At 42.7% G+C, this 16,418-nt stretch overlaps 3 protein-coding genes across 3 annotated transcripts; 2 read left to right on the forward strand and 1 right to left on the reverse strand.

Moving 5' to 3' along the window:
• Positions 1 to 2,390: 2,390 nt before the first annotated feature.
• Positions 2,391 to 3,570, forward strand: BCR41DRAFT_392905 (hypothetical protein; the record flags this gene model as incomplete). The annotated part of the gene is made up of 2 exons (XM_022028515.1): positions 2,391 to 2,463; positions 2,591 to 3,570. The coding sequence occupies 2 exons, from the start codon at positions 2,391 to 2,393 to the stop codon at positions 3,568 to 3,570; spliced, it is 1,053 nt and encodes a 350-aa protein (XP_021884616.1).
• A 3,207-nt stretch (positions 3,571 to 6,777) lies between these two features.
• BCR41DRAFT_392906 (hypothetical protein) lies at positions 6,778 to 7,954 on the forward strand (the record flags this gene model as incomplete). The annotated part of the gene is made up of 2 exons (XM_022028516.1): positions 6,778 to 6,850; positions 6,978 to 7,954. 2 exons carry the CDS (start codon positions 6,778 to 6,780, stop codon positions 7,952 to 7,954), a joined length of 1,050 nt encoding a protein of 349 aa, XP_021884617.1.
• A 1,580-nt stretch (positions 7,955 to 9,534) lies between these two features.
• On the reverse strand, positions 9,535 to 15,832 carry BCR41DRAFT_392907 (transcription factor/nuclear export subunit protein 2-domain-containing protein; the record flags this gene model as incomplete). Its single annotated transcript, XM_022028517.1, has 15 exons — positions 9,535 to 9,629; positions 9,735 to 10,093; positions 10,235 to 10,605; positions 10,703 to 10,972; positions 11,072 to 11,232; positions 11,346 to 12,398; positions 12,513 to 12,929; positions 13,081 to 13,801; positions 13,892 to 13,987; positions 14,094 to 14,192; positions 14,309 to 14,505; positions 14,623 to 14,777; positions 15,045 to 15,172; positions 15,325 to 15,622; positions 15,753 to 15,832. The coding sequence occupies 15 exons, from the start codon at positions 15,830 to 15,832 to the stop codon at positions 9,535 to 9,537; spliced, it is 4,500 nt and encodes a 1,499-aa protein (XP_021884618.1).
• Between the last annotated feature and the right edge of the window lie 586 nt (positions 15,833 to 16,418).

Here is a 16,418-nt window from a genome sequence, read left to right on the forward strand (position 1 = left end):
CTATATGATCAGCTCCCGTAGTTGTTCGTTTGAATATCATTGTTTCTTGTATGGTTGTATAAGGTCTCCATGCCAAGTCCACCACACTTGCCCTGAGCAGTATCGGATGTATATTCTCCATTCGAGTATGTTCTCGTCCAAGTTATTATTCATAACAGTGCCACTTGTCAGATGCACAAGTCTATAGAGATCAGCTCGGACAGGTCTATGGAAAAGAGAACAAACAAAGTGTTTGTATATCGATATTTGTCCCACTTACTTCTCGAGGCTCAAAGCCTGCTCTTATTGGGGGCGAAAAAAACAATATCAAGTAGTGGAGCAAAGATGCCGTCGGATGTTCTATGAACTGCTATTGTGTAAATCCGTTTCTTTCTTTCTTTTTTTCTTTGCAAAAAAAAAAAAAAAAAAAAAAAAAAGATAGAAGAGGACTGACCCAATGTTCCAATAAGGCAGAAAGGATGGGGTGGGAGTATGGATAGCCAAGGTAGGAGGTAAACAGATTAGACATAATAGAAAGATAGAGTAGACAATAGAGACATGCACTCCCATCTACAAAAGGAAAGGATATGTAGGATTCATGGGTTGAAATGGCTCATCGATCTCTTCAGGTGTAGCAGTGCATCTAATAAAGCTGTTAGGCTTCTTCAAGGTTACCTTACTCAATGCATACACCAAAAGAGATATATGGCATGAAGCTCACTAACCCGGCATCAGGTTGTACCTCGTACTAGCTTCTGTCCTAAGCAATAAGGAAGTTCGACTCTTCAACCGAACAGAGCGTATATGTGGAGCAGGAGCCATCAAGTTTCACTCACACTCGCATATTCTCTTTGTTTCTTTCATAGAAGCAGTACGCAAGCCATCCCTTTGTTTTTGGACCATTGCTGCTGCTATACCCCCCTGATGGCTAAATGCTGCCGCATCTGGTTCTCTGGTCGTCGAATGAGTGCCATCGCATGCCCTTGTGTCCTTTGTGAGCTGCAGAGGCGTTTTCATTTCTCTTTTCATTTTATTTTATTTTTTTTTATTTTTTTTTTTTTTACAAATAAAGAGTTACGTATATAATCTTGGAGCCACTTCACATACCACTGCTACCATCTTTCATGGACACAATCCATACATACTATGAAGTATCCTTGACCAGGCCTCCCTGGCAGCTCTCTGAGCTCTTAACCAGGGCTAGGAGTGAAGGGAATCGAGTATTCCAAAACTTTTTTTTTTTTTCATTTGTCTGTACAAGCCTATTAGAAAAAGCTGTTTGGTGGCAAAAAGCAAAAATAAAATAAAATAAAATAAAATAAAATAAATAAATAAAAGAAAACAAAAGTGAGACACCACTCAGTGACATTCATATCCCTTACAAGGATGCTAAAAGGCACATGCAAAATGTTGACAGCGAATGTCAGCACTTATCGGATGTTCATCCGTCTGTGATGTGACCTAATACTTTCGAAGACTGATGATTCTTCTCATCCATCACCACTCAGCATTTAGAGATAAGGGGTTCTCCTTCTTCCTTCTTTTTCTGTCAAGAGTATGAAGCGTATCAAGGCTTGGGACTCACAAACCTACTGCACTTTTAAGGGGCCATATAATTGGCAATACTGCACCACTACTGTATTCACTCGTTATTATCGCCAAAGTTTGCCTCTTTAGGCGGGACAACATGAGGCACTTCCATCAAAAGCTATTGTTTTTATTTGTCAATAGTCGGAAAAGACATTGAGGATCGAGCCAAGGTATGCTTGACGCACTCATCTGCGGTTTCTATAGGATTGAGGACGCTGATTTGTTAAAAACGGGTGAATATTGACGGGGTCTCGAATAAAGAGTCACCAACAATCATGTCGGGTTGATTCCATGAGGGCATCCTTCCTATTTCCTTGTAGTTTTTGGACTGACTAGAATAGCGCTTCTATTCGTGTATTATTTGGGGAGGGTCGTCTAGTCTCGCGGCGAACAATCGTGGTGGCATCGACACCAACCAGTTTCTTGGCTTATTGAGAGTTAGGCCTGGTTGTGGTGAGTTCTGGAGGATTGCGAACTGTGGAATGGGAATTCTATCTCAGGTGAATGTCCTTTTTTTTTTTTTTCTATTTTTCCACTTGAATCTTTTTACTTGCCACTCCTTTTTAATTTCTATAATATGCTCTCCTCAGTTTGATAGAGAACATCGCATTAGACCCTTTTTGTTCTTACAAAAATGCTAAGCCTATGCCAGCTGTTTTTTTTTTTTTTTTTTTTATATATATATATTAAATACTTTGATCAAACTTTTTTTCTCTTTCTTTCATTAGCATCTCCACTACATTATATGAACCAAAGACACTCCAAACCTTTTCGCCTCTGACTTACCAGCCATCTAGTCAATTGAGTATCTCATTGTGACAATGAAAGCTATCATTGCTTCCATCTGCCTTGTTGCAGCAGTTTGCCTTACAGCGCATGCAGTCCCACAGCAAGGTACCGTTGGTATAATAGTAGGATAGGACTAATAAAAAGAGAATGCTAACCCCTTTTTCTCCTCTCTTCTGTTCTACTGTTATGGCATTTCTATGTATACAACCCTTATCACAACACATGTTCTTAGAGGGACAAACTTATTATGCAGCTGAATTGCAGCATGAGTGGGGTCAGGGGGCCGACACAGTTAGTGAGCTGGAGTTTAGACGCATGTTCTTGCTGAAGGAATCGGGAGTGCAAGTTGCGGATGACATCTCGGTCGTCAGTGATCCAGACACAGCCGCTAATGTTGTAGCGCCCGAGTGTGACAACGCTTTTGCGCAGCTCAAAAAGTTTGCTCAGACCTTGCCTGACCAGTTGGCCAGGGATTTGGGCAGAATCCCTGGTGCTTCCATTTTAGTTGGAATATTGAGGATCGCCCTTGCTCCCATTGCTGCCATTTCTTCAGGACTCAATTCACTCACAGCAGGCGTGGTCCGTGCAATTCGCATAGTCATTGGTTCGATTAAGCTTGCAATCAGGCCTTTCGAGTGGATTCCAGGTATCAGGGGTATTGTTAAAAGGGTGAGAGACCTTCTTACAAACCTCGAGAAGCTTATTGATGCAGTCACTGGATGTAAAAGGTCCATGTCCCAGACTGAAAACGAGACTGAAGCGGTGGGTTCACAGTGTTATATCCTCGCAGATGTGTATCGCGGATTGATCAAGGACGCTCTTACGAACATGCCCGCTCCCTCTGCTTCCGCCTCCGATGACCAGAAGCGTGTTGCAGCTGGATCTGCTATGCTGTTGGACTTCATGGACAAGTACTCCATCGCTACCTCAAACGATGCCTTGTTGTCATCACGTCCCATCTTCTCTGCTGACTTGTTGGATCAGTATCGTCAGGAGCTCATCAACTTGGGTGAGACTGATGAAGTGAAGGAATTTGCACGCATCAACTTGGCACTTACTATCTCCATGAGTAATGCTCTCGAGGCATGCCTCAAGCTTTCAGCTGATCCCACTGCAGCTATGGAGGCTTGGGATGAAGACTTTGAGACATCCCATGAGGTTGAGGATGAGGTTGTGAATGAAGTTGTGAATGGCGAGCACCAGGAGTTGTAATAGTTGAATCTTAATAGCTTTCGGATAATAAAAAGATATCTTCATATCATCCTATCATTCCAGCCTGCTATCAAAATGATATTTGATACCTGCTAAATCATAAAAGTTGAAGAGACTTAGTGCGGAGTATCCTATGTCTTGGGGTTTTTAAGATGGTAATCAATCGCGATAGAATTAGAGCGACTCACTTCTATTGACTTTCAATGAAGAACGGAATAGCTATTTGGAGGCTATTTGATAAAATATTCAGCACTTCTTTTTCTGAACCCACTTTCCCTCCTCTTTTGCCCTGATGCACACTTTACAAACAATCTTTTCCCATAATACGACAAAACCACACATGGATACCTGGCTCATTATAGGAAATGCCTTTCTGGACATGGTTTTTTTTTTTTTTTTTTTTTTTTTTTTAAAAAAAAAATGCGTTCGACTATCTGTTGGCTTGCCATCAGCCAGTGACACTTTACTACATCTTCCTCAAGAGAAGAGGGGCTACATGCCGAAAGAGTAACGCCATGCAAGATCACTCTCTTCAGTTGGTGATGGTCCTGAAGATCCTTTTTTTTCTGTCCCTAATTGCACTCACATCACGGTAGCGCTGTACGGCCACATGTCGCGTTGTGATCAGCACAACAAAGAGTGGCTCGTGCTCAAGTAAAGTTGGTTGGTTATATATATTGATAGCTGCTAGTGATAATGCTATGACCGATACTTGAGTACGAGATAAAAAAGACACCTTGAATTGACGGCCCTAAGAGATTGGTTTGTTAACCGTCACTCAATAAGATGCATAATCAAAATTAGGCATTTTACCTATATGATCAGCTCCCGTAGTTGTTCGTTTGAATATCATTGTTTCTTGTATGGTTGTATAAGGTCTCCATGCCAAGTCCACCACACTTGCCCTGAGCAGTATCGGATGTATATTCTCCATTCGAGTATGTTCTCGTCCAAGTTATTATTCATAACAGTGCCACTTGTCAGATGCACAAGTCTATAGAGATCAGCTCGGACAGGTCTATGGAAAAGAGAACAAACAAAGTGTTTGTATATCGATATTTGTCCCACTTACTTCTCGAGGCTCAAAGCCTGCTCTTATTGGGGGCGAAAAAAACAATATCAAGTAGTGGAGCAAAGATGCCGTCGGATGTTCTATGAACTGCTATTGTGTAAATCCGTTTCTTTCTTTCTTTTTTTCTTTGCAAAAAAAAAAAAAAAAAAAAAAAAAAAAGATAGAAGAGGACTGACCCAATGTTCCAATAAGGCAGAAAGGATGGGGTGGGAGTATGGATAGCCAAGGTAGGAGGTAAACAGATTAGACATAATAGAAAGATAGAGTAGACAATAGAGACATGCACTCCCATCTACAAAAGGAAAGGATATGTAGGATTCATGGGTTGAAATGGCTCATCGATCTCTTCAGGTGTAGCAGTGCATCTAATAAAGCTGTTAGGCTTCTTCAAGGTTACCTTACTCAATGCATACACCAAAAGAGATATATGGCATGAAGCTCACTAACCCGGCATCAGGTTGTACCTCGTACTAGCTTCTGTCCTAAGCAATAAGGAAGTTCGACTCTTCAACCGAACAGAGCGTATATGTGGAGCAGGAGCCATCAAGTTTCACTCACACTCGCATATTCTCTTTGTTTCTTTCATAGAAGCAGTACGCAAGCCATCCCTTTGTTTTTGGACCATTGCTGCTGCTATACCCCCCTGATGGCTAAATGCTGCCGCATCTGGTTCTCTGGTCGTCGAATGAGTGCCATCGCATGCCCTTGTGTCCTTTGTGAGCTGCAGAGGCGTTTTCATTTCTCTTTTCATTTTATTTTATTTTTTTTTTATTTTTTTTTTTTTTACAAATAAAGAGTTACGTATATAATCTTGGAGCCACTTCACATACCACTGCTACCATCTTTCATGGACACAATCCATACATACTATGAAGTATCCTTGACCAGGCCTCCCTGGCAGCTCTCTGAGCTCTTAACCAGGGCTAGGAGTGAAGGGAATCGAGTATTCCAAAACTTTTTTTTTTTTTCATTTGTCTGTACAAGCCTATTAGAAAAAGCTGTTTGGTGGCAAAAAAGCAAAAATAAAATAAAATAAAATAAAATAAAATAAATAAATAAAAGAAAACAAAAGTGAGACACCACTCAGTGACATTCATATCCCTTACAAGGATGCTAAAAGGCACATGCAAAATGTTGACAGCGAATGTCAGCACTTATCGGATGTTCATCCGTCTGTGATGTGACCTAATACTTTCGAAGACTGATGATTCTTCTCATCCATCACCACTCAGCATTTAGAGATAAGGGGTTCTCCTTCTTCCTTCTTTTTCTGTCAAGAGTATGAAGCGTATCAAGGCTTGGGACTCACAAACCTACTGCACTTTTAAGGGGCCATATAATTGGCAATACTGCACCACTACTGTATTCACTCGTTATTATCGCCAAAGTTTGCCTCTTTAGGCGGGACAACATGAGGCACTTCCATCAAAAGCTATTGTTTTTATTTGTCAATAGTCGGAAAAGACATTGAGGATCGAGCCAAGGTATGCTTGACGCACTCATCTGCGGTTTCTATAGGATTGAGGACGCTGATTTGTTAAAAACGGGTGAATATTGACGGGGTCTCGAATAAAGAGTCACCAACAATCATGTCGGGTTGATTCCATGAGGGCATCCTTCCTATTTCCTTGTAGTTTTTGGACTGACTAGAATAGCGCTTCTATTCGTGTATTATTTGGGGAGGGTCGTCTAGTCTCGCGGCGAACAATCGTGGTGGCATCGACACCAACCAGTTTCTTGGCTTATTGAGAGTTAGGCCTGGTTGTGGTGAGTTCTGGAGGATTGCGAACTGTGGAATGGGAATTCTATCTCAGGTGAATGTCCTTTTTTTTTTTTTTCTATTTTTCCACTTGAATCTTTTTACTTGCCACTCCTTTTTAATTTCTATAATATGCTCTCCTCAGTTTGATAGAGAACATCGCATTAGACCCTTTTTGTTCTTACAAAAATGCTAAGCCTATGCCAGCTGTTTTTTTTTTTTTTTTTTTTATATATATATATTAAATACTTTGATCAAACTTTTTTTCTCTTTCTTTCATTAGCATCTCCACTACATTATATGAACCAAAGACACTCCAAACCTTTTCGCCTCTGACTTACCAGCCATCTAGTCAATTGAGTATCTCATTGTGACAATGAAAGCTATCATTGCTTCCATCTGCCTTGTTGCAGCAGTTTGCCTTACAGCGCATGCAGTCCCACAGCAAGGTACCGTTGGTATAATAGTAGGATAGGACTAATAAAAAGAGAATGCTAACCCCTTTTTCTCCTCTCTTCTGTTCTACTGTTATGGCATTTCTATGTATACAACCCTTATCACAACACATGTTCTTAGAGGGACAAACTTATTATGCAGCTGAATTGCAGCATGAGTGGGGTCAGGGGGCCGACACAGTTAGTGAGCTGGAGTTTAGACGCATGTTCTTGCTGAAGGAATCGGGAGTGCAAGTTGCGGATGACATCTCGGTCGTCAGTGATCCAGACACAGCCGCTAATGTTGTAGCGCCCGAGTGTGACAACGCTTTTGCGCAGCTCAAAAAGTTTGCTCAGACCTTGCCTGACCAGTTGGCCAGGGATTTGGGCAGAATCCCTGGTGCTTCCATTTTAGTTGGAATATTGAGGATCGCCCTTGCTCCCATTGCTGCCATTTCTTCAGGACTCAATTCACTCACAGCAGGCGTGGTCCGTGCAATTCGCATAGTCATTGGTTCGATTAAGCTTGCAATCAGGCCTTTCGAGTGGATTCCAGGTATCAGGGGTATTGTTAAAAGGGTGAGAGACCTTCTTACAAACCTCGAGAAGCTTATTGATGCAGTCACTGGATGTAAAAGGTCCATGTCCCAGACTGAAAACGAGACTGAAGCGGTGGGTTCACAGTGTTATATCCTCGCAGATGTGTATCGCGGATTGATCAAGGACGCTCTTACGAACATGCCCGCTCCCTCTGCTTCCGCCTCCGATGACCAGAAGCGTGTTGCAGCTGGATCTGCTATGCTGTTGGACTTCATGGACAAGTACTCCATCGCTACCTCAAACGATGCCTTGTTGTCATCACGTCCCATCTTCTCTGCTGACTTGTTGGATCAGTATCGTCAGGAGCTCATCAACTTGGGTGAGACTGATGAAGTGAAGGAATTTGCACGCATCAACTTGGCACTTACTATCTCCATGAGTAATGCTCTTGAGGCATGCCTCAAGGTTTCGGCTGATCCCACTGCAGCTATGGAGTCTTTGAGTAAAGAGCTTGACGCATTTCACGAGTGGGAGAATGGAGTTGAGAATGAAGTTGAGAATGTCGAGCGGGCCCAATAGTGGTAATAGTTATCCTCCTTATTGGGCCGTAATGGTCTACAGAGAATAAAAATGATATCCCCTAATAGTTTTACATATTTTCTAGATGATATTTGATTTCTGCTTTCATCATAATGCCGCTCTATCAATATAATATGAAGGTTAAAAAGAACTAGTGCGGAATAGCCTATTGGCCTTGGGCCTTTAAAATGACTCCTCCTGTTGGCCTTCAGTAAGGGTAGTGAAATATTTTTCATGGAAACTCAGCACTCTTCTCTTTTTCTTTCTCTTGTATATATTTTTGCACTCAATCGGCTATGCGTGCAAATACCGGATATGGGCACTCAGCTCATTGTAGGGATGCCTTTACTGAGTAAAGACTTTTGCTTAATGGTAATGATAATAATAACAGTCCGACTGTCTATTGACTTGCCATCAGCCAGTGACACTTTGCTACATCTTCCTCAAGAGAAGAGGGGCTGCATGCCAAAAGAGTAACGCCATGCAAGATCACTCTCTTCAGTTGGTGATGGTCCTGAAGATCCCTTTTTTTTCTGTCCCTAATTGCACTCACATCACGGTAGCGCTGTACGGCCACATGTCGCGTTGTGATCAGCACAACAAAGAGTGGCTCGTGGTCAAATAAAACCGGATGGTTATTTATGTATAAGAGAACAAACGCAACCATCGATTATTCTAACGTCACAGCGCACATTCTCTCAACTAGTGGCTTCTAAACCATCGCACTCAACGGTTGTTGGTTTGGTGCCCGGTTGTGTGTCAAGGTTTTCTTGTATTAGGGCACATACCATCACTGGTGCACCGAACCAATCAAGTTCTGGTAAAAAAAAAAAAAAAAAGAAAAAGAAAAAATGAAAATGGCTTTAGTGGACTGGTGAAAATCATTGCCTTCATCAAGCTTAGCAAAAATCATGATCGACAACTTTGAGCATCTCAAAAATGGCTATCCAGTCCTACGCATCGCATTTGCTCGCTCACCAAATGTCCTCCATGGGCAACATAAGAGAAAAGAGCATTAAAGACGTCACCGGCCTTTATATATTTTTTTTATCCTCATACATGAACAGATCACTGGGACTTTGACAGAGCGAGCACTGGCAAGTTGAAGTTTTCCGTGTCTCCATGGGCTCAAAGCCCGAACAGATTTCATTGGAGCTCATACACGCCAAGAAGCCTCAAGGATACAAGCAAAGCTTTGGGAAGGTTATTATAACAAATCCGTGTCATAGTAACATTGGTGTAGCAATCGCAATGAAATGACTGTCCTTTCCAAGAGTAAAGGAGTCGTAGGCAAGCACAAGGGCGAAAAAAGGGACGGGGGCGCTCTAATATTGAAGCACTCATCGAGTCTGGAAAAATGTTTCACAATCTTCTAATGGTAGGATGCTTTACAGAACCGCGCGACCCTAAACAGGCCAAAAGAGGGGAAGCTAACTGGAATATACAAAGCAGAACTATCTGCAATCAACTTGTGACTTTCCCCTCATTACAAAGCTGAACGCACACAACAAAATTGACAATTTTGACAGCAGAAAATCGTAATGTGCAAGAGAAAGTTATTATTATTATTTTATTTTCCTTCAGCGTCGACGCTTTGGGTCCCTGTCCCTCTCCAGGCTGGTGTCTCGACCGTGCTTGCGGTCGAGCCTGTCTCTGGAGGGCCTATAGCTTTCGGCTATGTTGGCAAAGTAAGGAAAGATACATATACTTAGATTAGCTCATAGTCACGGGTAAAACCAAGACTCAAACATGTTGCTCATCTTATCAAAAAGCAACTTACATCCTCGAGTGGGATCCTGACGACGAGAAGAGCCCCTTGGGTCAGCTTCTCGTCGGCCTCGAGGATCATGGCGGTCACGAGGTTCCCGCCAGCCGCGAGGATCATAGCGGCCACGGGTTTCTCGTTGGTCGCGAGAGTCACGGGGATCTGACTGCAAGCGACCAGGACCGCCTCTAGGGCCATCCCTGCTGGACGCCAGGGAGGCGCTCCCTCCGTGTCGAGGGCCTGCTGGCCGTGGGGGCAAGGGCACAGCAGTCCTTCGTTCACTGGAGGATAGCGCATCGCCACCCGTCCGAGAGGCCCTTTCAGCACTTGGTGCCAGGGATCCTTTGCTGCCGTCGACGTTGGTGTTTCTATTTCTATTTGTATTTGTATTAATTGCACTAATTCTACTTTTAAATAGAAAAATAAAAAATAAAAAAGCATGTGGCAAGTTTCAAGTTAATAAAGTCCTCATATTACTTTGGTAACATTGGTACTTTGGTGCATCTGCCTCATACCTTCTTTCCACTGCGGCTGTGCTGGCCTTGGCGAGTGGCTGTTTACTTGGTCCAGCCTTGGGCATCCCAGCAGCAGATGGCTCGCTAGTCCTGGGCTGGGCGCCGGTCCTCTCCTTCGGCTGGACCAGATGGAACTGGCAAGTGGGCAGCCAGGCTCCAGAACTTTGCCCCTTTTTCAGGACCCCCAAGTAGGAAGCCGCCATAAGCTTCAGGTCAGCTCTCTCCTCGCTTTCGGCAATAGACTTAAAGGTTGACGTGAGGCGGGTGCCGAGCACCATCAGCTCTGGATAACGCGGAGCAAGCTCTCGAAGCATCATGATCGTATTCTTCATAGGCATGTATTCTTTTGTCTCAACAGCGGATTGAAAGGCCTATAGCGAATTAGGATTTAAGCAATGAGTATAGGGAACTTGGTTACAAATAGCTTTAAACATCAGTCATACAGCTGATAGTCAATTGTTGACTCACCTGAAATAGTCTGACATGCCATTTAAAGAGGCCATGTCGGAACATTTCAAAGTCCAGTAGATCTTCCTCATGGATTACGTCATTGATATTGTGTGACCCCCATTTCACTTGGAACCCAGGCAGGTTATCGCCATGACCTTCTGCAGCATACAATGCACTGCTTTTATGCCAACGAGCTAGGTTGCTTAAAACACTTGACAGGAATAAGCCGTATGACTTGGCTTCAGATTCAGAAGAGAGGAAGAGTATACGATCCACCTCCAGAAACAACTATTTAGAACACATAGAATAGAGCTCCAGACATTAGCATATTCAAGTACTGGACTTGTAGAGGAAGATGTAAAAATAAAAACCTGAATATAAACACACCTTATCGAATAATGTCAATGTCGAGAAGTTAATGGTTCCTAATGAGTGCATCAGTTGTATAAATGCTGAGCAAAAAATAGCATCCATGCCCGACATGACGGCCCTTGGATAGATACAGTGCTGTATGACTTGGCCGATGATCTCTTCACGGCTGGCATCCACTGTTACAGAGAAGGGAGAAGAAAAAAAAAAAAAGTGAGAAAGACAAGTAACTCAGCATCAACATAAAAAAACAAAGTTTGATTAAATTAGTGTAATGTAAGGCCTTCCTTACATCCTTTAAACCAGTGGTTCTTCTCGCGCTTCAAACGCTCCATGACGGTCTTGTGATGGGCCAAATGGCGCTCCATCTCCAGTTGCAAGTTGAATGCTCTGTTTACCAAACGGTCTCGATCCCTGTTATTCTTGGCCTGCATACTAGAGTTATATGTTGCTTTATCATTATCCATGGCGCGGATAGACTGTTTCAGTCTATTTATTTCAGAGTAATATTCTCGGACGGGGACATAGATGTCATACATAGTCAACTGCCAGAAGGTAATGTAGAAATGTGGCTTCATAGAGCGCCAGGCTTTAGGCGGGAGGGTGGATTTGACCTCCAAAGCGACAGACCTTAAGCACGGTAGCCAAGGCTCTTTGTTAGCGATAGTTGTTTCGTTTGATTTATTTTCACCTGCTTCTATGACATCGACATCACCCGAGTCAGGGGCAGGATTGGAGCCGGGCTGCACTACTATTTCTGTTGTTTGCTCCAGGTGTATTAATTCCTGTAACTTGGGCCGTACGATATACATGGCGACCGCAGGGGTGATCTTATAAGTCTCACAAAGGTCGGTGAGACTGGGGAGCAATATTGTGTATCCTTCTTGGTGCCTAGACGACAAAAAGTCTAGGAACTGGAGAAGAGTAGAATGTGCCTGATCGAAAATGTTGCTCAGGACTTTCAAGTGGGGGATTTCGACGGATCCAAATATACATTCCTGTCTGTGTTGAGCAAGCAGAACAACAAGTTGAGCAGCAATGTTGTCATGCGCCATAGTCTTTTGTAGTCGGCTGCAGCTTCTTACATCCTTTTTTATGACAGCCCCAGTAACGCTTGCTGCAAGTACTTCATCCCGCAACAATTCACCACCCGCCATCGCTAGAAGCTGTTCCCTAGTCAAGTTACTCAAATCCTCAACTCCACCCATCTTTGACAAAAGCTCTCGCAGCACCACCAGATCATAAGTGTTGCGTTGTCGCAGCTGATTAACAACATATTGTAGGATACCCATCAGTTCACCTGAGGGGTATTTTCGATACAGCTTTCCGCAGAACAAAGCCAATGCTAAAATTGGATATAAAAAAACAATTACAAGAATAGTTGAGAAACTTGGGTGGAGTGAAATCTAGCATCAGGGTCCCCAAACAAAGGAAAAAAAAAAAAAAAAAAAAAACTTACTGTTCATCCATTTTGCGATGGACGTTCCATCCTCCTGGGCCTTGCTGCGCGTTTGCTTCGATAATGATTCGAGTAATGAGTAGCTGAGAACATCATGCCCAAAATCGGTTAAATATTTGCAGGCATCCACGAGAGGCTGGGCCATGTTGTCGTAACCACCTTCTAGTTGCTTGATCGCTGCAGCAAATACAACCAGCGGATTCGAATGGGCATACTTAGCAAACATGCGCCCATACTCTTTCACATTTTCCTTATTGATCCTCCGCATCATATCCTTGGCATCTTTCTCGGCTGAGGCTGTTGTCACAAGAAGCTCTGGATATTGCTTGGCTGCCTCTGATTTCCATTCTCCATAGAGGGCAAACCGTGTCTGATAGTTTAGTCCTTTTATCACTTGCCACACTTCATGGACAATGCCTTGGGGTTACAGAGTAGAAAAAAGAGGAGGGTTAGGAGGTTAGCCTTGGATATAATGTAGTGTTCGCGTTGTACAGTGTAGTTGCCATTACTCTAAAGGTAAACCCGTCCTTGGTTAGCCTTAAGAATGGTTTATGGCTACGGTACGTACCAGGATTGGAGAATGCAAGAGATACTGTTGGTAAAAATAGAGATCTTGTCATGTCGACCCAAATGCCTTCAATGATTTCTTTCTCTGAGTTGAGCATGGCCAATCGAGCATCATCCTGTCCATCAAGCATAGCAACTTCGCGGCGAATCCTATCAAGGGTCCCAGCTCCAATACGGCATAGTTTGGTCACAAGCTTCAGGTCTCGGTGGATTCGAGCACCAACAACAGACAATACTGGGTATACATAGTGCACGATATCCTGCACTGTCTGGCACAGCACAAGGTCATCTCCCCATTCCTGATAAAAATATTCGTAGCGTTCGGTCTCTGTAGGGAGTGGAAGCCATGGGTCTAAGATACGTACAGCTTTAACCTCTTTTCCTTCTGAGGCAGTAGGATAGCGGTAGGCAAAGTCTTTGCGCTTTGCTAGCTGCGGATGGCTCGCGCTTGGCGATAAGGGTGAGTATACGGGGCTGATCATCTCGTTGATCAAGCGGCAGACCAAATCAGCCGATTCTGGGTGTGAAGCTGTAAGTTTAGGAAGCCTTGCAAGAATAAACATTGCGTGATCCAGATCTCCTAGAGATAAAAGTGCATTTAGGACTCCAACTTTTTGGTTAGGAAGCGGCAGCCCGGGGATGGCTTCTGGCACTGGCTCCTCTACCGCTTTGCCGCCCTTGTCTCTAGAGGTTACTGTGTCGTTCTCTAATGCGCCAGCCATCTATAACACAGGCAAAGCATTGTAGTTAGATGTTTGTGTGCTTCACCAGTGTCATATTACAATTAGCATGGTTCAGTTCATGGGACTTACTGCAAGTGGACTGCTTTTATACTCTTGTGCTTTGGACTTCATAGCTTCTACGAATCTTGTGTACTCTTGAGCTATCTCATTGTCAGTTGGGGAGAGCTACAAACCATAGAATAAAGGTATTAAGCATTAGCAGAGGTTAATAACGATAACAGCAATAATGAAGCAAACACTATTGAAACCCAAGTGCAAATGTTTAATTTACATGGGGATAAAGATCATCCAAACTTATGATGGAGTGCTTGATCAATAAGGCTGATACTGTGTACAGTTCGACTAGCGATTTATAGCGGTTTTCAGGACGCTACATAAATCAATTGAATTGATATTAAGGTTAAGGTTCAACAATCAGGAAGAAGACGTTAGAGTAATTTATGCATGGCTGACATAATAATCTTGTTCTCTGACACGTTCACTCACCTGCGAATCCTGAAACATAAAGCCAAGAACCTGAGCACAGGCCTTGTTTTTGAACGCAGGCAGATTGCCCATTGTTTGGGAAGACCATGGTGATATCAACAAAAACTCGATAAAGAAGTGATAATGCGTGATAATATTTGCAGAAAAGACGTCCAGAACGATAGAAAGGACCCGAATTGGGTCAAGATCGAAATAGCCTAAGATGACATGATACAATTAGCACTCAAGCCTCACTTCCCCTCAGTTGAAGCATTTAAACAATGCTAATAGCCTTTTTTTTTTTTTTTTTTCCTTTCTTTTCTTTGTTTACTTACCAATGAGAATGAGCACGTTGGCAAAAACAGACTGGGCCTTTGAAGCGACCTTTCCGACATTGTCATTGTCAGCTGTACCACTTGCGAGCTCCGTGATTAATTTCGAGTAACCCTCGGACTCTTCTCTTAGGAGATTGAACTTGTGCTGCTTGTATCTAAAGCCATGAAGGGCCCAAACAGAAGATCCCAACAGATTAGTAATGTTGAGAAGAAAAACGAGTGTATGGCGTGAGATACTTTTGTCTTGTGCTGTAAGAGTTGCTACATAGGCAAAGAGGCCAAGGGGTCTGCAGCTTGAGAAGCTATACACCATATATCCCTTCAAGCCAAGTCATCCCACCGACTGGCATTTCACAATTTAATACTCGTACAGAATTAGGATGATACTATATTGTGGTGCCGACATAGCGGCAGTGACTTACAGTTGGTTCGTGCTAGCGCGGATGACACGCTTCTTGGAGTCTTCAATGTTTGAGATGACGCCTGTTTTTTCCAGGAATGACAGCTCCCAGCGCTCCTTCATGAGGCGCTCTGGGATGAAATTTTGGGCCTAAATACAACCAAATAGAAACAAATAGAGAATATGAGGAGGATCTGTATAAGGGTATATTTGAAGTACTTTATATTCTGCCACATGGTATATAGTATATACGCCATTTAGATCTGTTAGAGACGCGTAAGCAATAAAGCCTTGCCACTTACAATTAACGCTTTGGCAACGCGAACGAATCTTTCAGGTTTCTTTGCTTGAACCTCTGGGTTATCTGTATAATTATCAAGCTCAGCTTCCTTGAACCAAATAAAGTCAACAATGATGCTAGCCACGTCGCCTGAGCTTGATTCTGAAGGTTTGGTGGCAAGCTGGCGGAGGAAAGCAGCAGCATTATCAACTGGAAGGGTATCAGCAACAGCCTCAGCTAATACGAGCTGGATGACTGTCGCGATCGGGTGCGGGATGGCGTCATTGGGAGTACTAAGTAGCTCAGCGGAGTAGCACATCCTATGAATAAGTTTAGCACATATTAGGAGAGTATAGGTTAGTTTGCTATATAAAATGGTCACCGGAAGCTGTTGAGCAAAGTGAGATTCATGTTGTATCTGATGGCACTGTCATGAAAGCACCAACATACAAATCTTCATAAGATCCGGTTTCTTTCCATCGAGCCAGGTGTCCCATTTCGACGACTGGGTACAGATCCTTAAGCGACATTAGGATGGAATCAAGAAGTTCTATGGCTTCGATAGTTGGTTAAACGATGATGAAAAAGATGGTTGGGAGTGACTTTGGGTAAAGAAGAAGCAATTTTGAGTAAAGAAGAAGCACCTTTGAAAAAATAAACAAGGCTAGCTAAAGAAGAACCGAGTTTGGATAAAGAACAATCGAGTTTGTATGCAGAACAACCGAGTTTGGATGAAGAAGAAAAAAAAGAAAAGAAAAGGAACAGAATTGTGGCAAATCAAGGAGACGTGTTTATATCTGTCTGCAGCGAAGCACTTGTCAGGGTTTGTCAAGTGAGCGATATGGTAATATATACAATATAGTATTATAAAAATACAGTATACGGCATTATAATGAATATAATAATACAGTAATATAATGAATACAATAATATAAAAAGATAAGAAAGTAAAATAATATAGTATATTTATTGTAGTGCCAACAATGATATCACTGTCCTGAATCATCAGAAAAAGACGTTCACCGAACACAAAGCATAAACGACAAGGAGAAGGAGGACACTGAAAACAACAAAATAAAATAAACAAAATAGAATAACAAAATAAAATACAATAAA

This window comes from Lobosporangium transversale, assembly GCF_002105155.1.
Source record: "Lobosporangium transversale strain NRRL 3116 chromosome Unknown BCR41scaffold_5, whole genome shotgun sequence".
Classification (NCBI taxonomy): Eukaryota; Fungi; Mortierellomycota; class Mortierellomycetes; order Mortierellales; family Mortierellaceae; genus Lobosporangium; species Lobosporangium transversale.